Source organism: Ammodytes marinus (genome assembly GCF_949987685.1).
Source record: "Ammodytes marinus genome assembly, chromosome: 14".
Lineage (NCBI taxonomy): Eukaryota > Metazoa > Chordata > Actinopteri > Uranoscopiformes > Ammodytidae > Ammodytes > Ammodytes marinus.
In genome coordinates this window covers 21,244,977-21,251,784 of record NC_137218.1, presented here as the reverse complement: position 1 = coordinate 21,251,784, position 6,808 = coordinate 21,244,977, and the positions used below count along the sequence as shown (strand labels likewise).

The 6,808-nt window shown below is 41.0% G+C and overlaps 1 protein-coding gene across 1 annotated transcript; it reads left to right on the top strand.

Annotated features, from left to right (window-relative positions):
- The first annotated feature begins 5,000 nt into the window (after positions 1–5,000).
- On the top strand, positions 5,001–6,565 carry LOC307260263 (endonuclease domain-containing 1 protein). The gene is made up of 2 exons (XM_080040455.1): positions 5,001–5,318; positions 5,883–6,565. The coding sequence occupies exons 1-2, from the start codon at positions 5,016–5,018 to the stop codon at positions 6,489–6,491; spliced, it is 912 nt and encodes a 303-aa protein (XP_079896581.1). The 5' UTR covers positions 5,001–5,015; the 3' UTR covers positions 6,492–6,565.
- Positions 6,566–6,808: the final 243 nt, after the last annotated feature.

Sequence of the window (6,808 nt, the reverse complement as noted above, 5' to 3'; positions counted from 1 at the left end):
GGGACAGGCCTTTAAAGGGTTGTTTGATGGGTTAACACTAGGTTTTTAAGGTTAAGGTATAATTTAGGTTTAGGTAAGGGTTAGTCTGAAGGTTAGGGTTAAGCAATTAGTTTTGATAGTTAGGGTTATGGTATGCAGCCAGGGTATGCATGTGTGATTGTGTGTAAGTGTGATTTGGAACTTTGCCAGAATACAGTAAAGGAGATGTTTTAAATCTCTCCACAGCTGCAGAAGAATCTTCTTGAGCTGATGCAGACATGTTTTTTTTTACCCCCAATTTCATTGCAAGTGGTTGGAAGTTGGAACTCACCTACTCGACGTTGATATTTACACTTATCTGTGTAAAGAAAAATACACACATATCAGATGTCACAAAACATTGTCACGCTTCAAAACACATTTTTTGAATCAAAAATAGGACATTTAAGACGTAATCAAAGAAGAAAACGGTCATAAAATCAGAATACACTGAGGGTGCAAGCTGCGCATGAAGGAGTTTGTCCCATAAATGTGGCTTTTGGTGGGGCTGGATACCGAGGTATTTTTGAGGTTGAATTGGGTAGTGTGGTGGAGTGAAATGGTGACAGAAGGGCTGCAAGTGTAGGCTGAGCTCAAATGTCAAGTGACAGGATAACCAGGAGAGGTGTGGCTATACAGCTCTGGGTTCTGGAGGGAGGGTCTAAAGTCTTTGTGGCTCTCACAATGCAAAAACACACCACTCACTCCTCTGCTAATTCCAGCCGAGAGCGGTCAATAAAAGGCAGGCAGAGCTGAGTGCACAGTGAGAGGTAGAGACAGAGGGAGAGCTGCTGAGGAGGCAGACAAATGTGAGAGTGAAATGGTGGAAGCAGAACGATGAAAGATTTTTTTTTCCCTCTTTACAGCTGAAGTGCCTTAGCAACAGCCCCTGATCAGCTCAACCCCTATTGGTCAATGCTCAGCACCATGTGGGTATTTGGACCAATCGGCAGGCTTTGGTGCAGAACCAAGTAGGGACAGCTTCTTAGGCCAGAATATCTGCTAAAGTGAGCCCCCTGGTGGCTCTGTGAAGGTTCTGGAGTAGTGTAGCCTACAAGTGAAGGGAGCATCTGCTGTCCCCACAGTTTCAAAACAGAAAGCTGTCATGCTTTTATATATAAAAAGAGTTAAAAATAAATTAAAATAAAATCAGCTTTATCGGCAACTGACAGACAGTTCATTTGTGTTTTTTAACAAGAAGATAGAAACAGAAGTACAGCAACAAAAGAAAGGTTAAATAGAGATAGGTACACATATAACTATAATATTTGCACAAGTAGGTGAAGAAATAGGCATAGATACAAATATATTTATAAAGCAACAATGACCAACAACAATGTCTATGTGTAAGTCAAGTGTTTCTGTAAACAAATACCAACAGCATACTAATGTAACAAACATGACGGGGTTTTAAAACCAATATTTGTAAGTAATTAACATACGTATTCTGACAAAATAAAACTGTTTCTTAAATCCTGTGGTTAACTGAATGACACGTGAAAACAACAAAAAGAAAAACAGACCTTCCTAAAGCTGACTTTATAAATTCATAAAATGATTCATGTTAACTACCAAGACACACATAACTGCATCTGAATTTTCAAAACTGAAATACATTATACAATACTGTTCACAGCATAACAATTGTCTTTCAATGCAGACTTCCTACCTCATTTAGCATAACAAGTCTTTATAAATTGTTTTAATGCTTGAAGACACACACCCATGTTTTTTTAATCAAAATGGCAGTGACAGCGTTTGTTACACTTCCCTACAAAACTTTTAATTTGTGTGTTTTTTTAATGTATTTATAATCATGGAGCAGGACATGGGAACAAGCAACAAACAAGCCTACATTGCCTCCCAGTGGGTGATATGTATTATTGCATGATGACATACTTGGTCTATTACACATGCACAACCTGAAGTGGACCTGCCAGTGGCATTCATATAGCAATGGGAAGTACTGCTTGAAATACAGCAAAAATAGGTTCAACATTTTCAGCAAGCATAAGATGTAATTGCCATCCTGCATTTATTATATGCATGATGACATAGTCATAGTGGGTAGCTCCCAATACATTAATTTCTTTCACTTGGCATTAAATCTCTCAACAGCCTGGCACATTAAAACTTGTCTCATGTGCTTACTGCAAGTGGTCCAGCCATGTCCCAAAATGACATGTTCTTAATTATACTCTGACTGACCACATTTCCATTCCAGTCTGAGAAACATCAAACTAAAGAGGATTTATCATAAATATGTTGTAATTAAAATACTTTTTTCTTGACATACTTAATCCACCCCAAGAAAGAAAGAAACAAACGACTATAAGATGCTTGTCATGTAAGAAAATACAATAATAAAAACGACTTGGTCAAAAGCTAGTCGTTACATTTCCTACTAAATGAAGTGATAACATTAAACCCAACAGCAGTAAAGGCCTGTGTCCCTTCTAATGAACATAACTCGGCAGAGGGCAGCTGAACCAGGCCCTGCACTTGGTCTAAAATTATCATTTTAATTGGTCGAAATGCTGGCAGCTGAAAAATGTCCGTTCACATAACTGCATCATCAGCCCCGGCTGCATAAGTTATGATTGTCATAACTCAGGATTAGATCGGAGAGGCAAGCTGGTCGCTCGAACACTCAGTCACTCAAATTGACTTATTAGGGCATTGAGGGATTGTTTCTCCAGCTAATCTGACAAACACTTCCCATTTGCATAAGACTTGAGAGGAGGGCAGTGTAGGGCCAAGCCAGGAACTCCATGCAGCACATTTTATTTCCATTTCTTATGGCTCCCAATCTTTCTGGTCAGACGTTCCCACACACAGCTGTCAGATGAGCTTCAGTAGCCCGTCATCAACACCATCAGTCAAGTTCCAAATGTGATCATTTCAATTGATTTTAAACTGGATGTTGTTTAACGGCATCAATTATATGAAGGCGTGCAAGGAAATTTGATACCAATATGACGTTTATCGATTGCTTTCAGCTAACTATTTAGACCATTCATTATTTACTTTTCAATCCACTGTTGTCCTTCAATTTTCTCTTCTCACTTACGACCTAGTTTTCCTCATCCACTTCACAGTGTTCAGGTACATAGTCAGCTTGTTATTTCTTTCTTCTTTACATTTTAACTGTCTAATTATTACTGGTGCTACTTCATAATTCTTCCCCTGTACCCCTGGCATAGGTGTACCCCCTGGGGTAAAAGCAACCATGTTTCTTGAATGACTGACAGATTGTCTTTTTAAGAGCATGAGTAGGTTACTGAGATCAATGAAACATACAGAATATGTGATGGACGAGGCGATCAGTTAATAGGACGGTCAATACAACCACCAAGCCTTGTGTTATGACTTTGTCAAATGATACTTGCAAAAACCGAGAAAAAAAAACCTGCAGGTGCCCCTTGCAGTCATAGAGAGAGGAAAAGTGTGCAGTCACAGAGTTTGAAATAGTGCGAGTTAATGTGTTTAGTAAAAGGGAGAAGAATTTACATTCACTGTCGAAGCTGTTATGAAGGACTACGGACAAACATGAACTTTGGAAACAAGAAGAGAGGTGGATAAATTGCTCCGTACACAGTGAGCTGCCAGAACAGGTCAAGTACCCCATACTGGCAGCAACACTAAACCATTAGCTGTGAGACATGCGTTCTACTTTGTGGAAAATTGAGCTCATTTAAGTTGTATTGAGTACAGAGTTGTTTTACTTCATTTGCTTCCTCATCGTCGTCACAATTCTTGCTCTTGATTGTCTTTTTTTTTTAACCAACACACTAACACCTCCATTCCAGCCATTGTCGTTACTCATGCAATAGCAAACATGAGCATGGTATTTATGCTCAGACCATGACATGAACTGACACTCTTTGTCACTAAAGCGTAGTTAAACCTTAATGCCTTATCTCCACCATTCACACCGAGTAGTATAGTACAGTATGTCAGAAACACACCGGTCACTGTAGGCCTTTTGTTCACCCCTGAGACAGATTAGACAGTTTTTGCATTTTACCATTACATTGATAGCACGTTTCTGAATAACTCATTATAGTCACCGGTGTGTGATCGCCACGCTTGGCAGAATTCAGCCTCCTGGGAGAGTCAATCTTACTTCTGATGGCAAAAAAAAAGAAAGAAAAAAAAGATATCTCACTCTAAAGCAGGACACTCATCTGCTTATGTCACTGAAAGAAAATTGACCTTAAAAGGTTAAAATGTTCTTGCGAGGGTGAGTCGTATGGTAGTTTTAGGGTTTTACATTTTAAGCCAAATAGAAGGAATTGCTATGAGTTCAGCATAGGTGTTGCAGGTTGTGAATTCCCTGTGGTAAGGAGGTGAAGACTTTGTCCAACATTGATATATACTATAGCACTACAACCCTATGGGAAATGATCCAGTATCCTGTTGTCTCATAAATATATGATACAGTATATTCACAAAGATCAAACCATAATGGCATTAAACTCATATGGACACATCTGTCATCAGCTTGGTTTAAACAGTCATAGAGATGTCAAGGATTCTGGAAAATGCTTGTTGTCAAAATCTCTTTTTGTCATAATTAATACAACTATGTTGCTATATGGTTCGCAAGTCCAAACCCCCATTGCATCCATTCCCTTTGTTAACATTCCAGTTTACAGAGCCTAGGCTATGTATTAACACCATCTTTTTTTCAGGGCACAAACAGTACGGACAGGTGTCGGGTGATGAGGAGATATTCGCCGATTTTGACAAATATAATTTCGGAACTTTATTTCAAAATACTCAATTTTATTGTAGAATGGTAGGCACATTGCTATGACCTGCACATCTACACCCACGTGTCAGGCCTTGTCTTTAGGTCACACACTTGCTTTGCATATCTGCTTTTGCGATATTTAAATCCTAACTGCAGACAGGTTCAGCCACAGTTTTTTTTTCTTCTGCAAGGAGACACAGTAGGAGACTCAGTTGGAGACGTAGAGCAGACGTTTCAGACCATGACTGTGTTAGCACCTTTAGTTTTGGCCCTTTGGATAAATTGTTTTTTGCCTCAAATTCCGGCGACGGTCGTCCAAGACTTTAACCACGTGGAGAGATGCAAGGACTCCCTGTACATGGGGACCCCACCGCGGGGGATCATTGAAGCCAAGCTGAAGAAGATCTGCCAACGCTACGCTGACAAACCTCGCTATGTGACCCTGTACGACCCCTCCAAGAGGATTCCAGTTTACTCAGCCTACACCTTCAAGAAGACAGAGGGAGACCGGCGTGTGGACTACCCCTGGATGTATGAGCCTCAGGTCAGACACTTGTTCTTTCATTGTTTGAGTTTGGTTTACACCTGGAACAAACTTCCAGAAGATCTTAGATGTGCCCCAACTTGTGCTACTTTTTAAAATAGGCTTAAGACGTTGATATTCACCTTTGCTTTTAACTAACTGATACTAATTAGGCCAATATTTTGACTCTCAGTTGAAGAGTCCCTTCATATGAATTTTGTTCAATTTTACTATCATGTATGCATTATTGTTATGAATTGTATCTATAATTGGATTCATGCATTTTATTGCTTATTATCTTTTTATGTTACGTTATTTTATATGCTTATATGTTAAACCCTTTAAATTGCATTAGTGTAGCCTAAGAAATGTGCTTCATGAATACGACTTGCTTGCTTTCTTCACAAATAGCAAATCCTTTTTTATTTGTTATAATTAATTTCTAAAACTGATGAAGCAATATGTGTAGACTAAATCCGAGGCTATATAGGGGAAACAAATAGGGCTCATAGACAATAGTGGCTTTACATTATTCACAGCACATTAGACAACTCCTGTCAATACTCTTCTAATGTCTCCCTATAGCTGGCGGAAGTCGATGGAAACGGCAACATGCTTCCCTTCCCCACCGGGTACCTCCACATGAAGTTCGAGGACAGCCAGGCGGTGCTGGACGACTACTCTGATGTGGTGTTGTACGAGCGAGGTCACCTGAACCCGGACCAGCACCAGTCCACGCCGCACGACCGCGCCGCCACCTACACGCTGACCAACGTGGTGCCGGAGGTGCGCGAGTTCAACATCGGGCCGTGGCGCATACACGAGGAGCGCATCCGCGTCCGCCTCAACAACTTCTGCCGCGGCACGGCCTTCATCGTGACCGGCGTGACCACCAGGGGCAACACCATCCGCCGCAACAACCAGGACCGCGTGGCCATCCCCGAGGACGTGTGGTCCGCGTACTGCTGCACCGACTACGACCGCAACGCGCCGCACGACGTACGCATCCGCTTCCCGTCCCACGCGGCGTTGGCCAAGAACTCCAAGGAGGGCGGCAGCGTCAACGAGATGACGGTGCAGGAGCTCGAGATCCACCTGAAAAGTAACATGGACGTCGACCAGAACCTGCAGATCTTCTACGACAACTGCATCTCTCCCTCACCCCTCCCTCTGTACCTCCAGCATACCATCTGAATGCTTTCCCAGTTATATGCCTTCATGGGTTTCTACCTAGTTGGCATGGTAGAAGTTTGTAACTTTTTGCTTACAAATAATTAAATAAAAATGGCTGATTATTTTCTGGGGGGTACCTACATTAAAAAATGTCCCTCGCAGCTTAGATAACACGGTTGGTTATGCTTTCAAGAAGTGTGTGGAATTCTGAAATAACTTAATTGTTTGTTCTTCAACTAGATTTAGTTTGATGAATGTTTTTATTTAATTATCTTTCCTCTTCAAAAATAAAAAGATGACACACTTCCCATTTAAGCGACTTTGCTGTCCCAAGGACT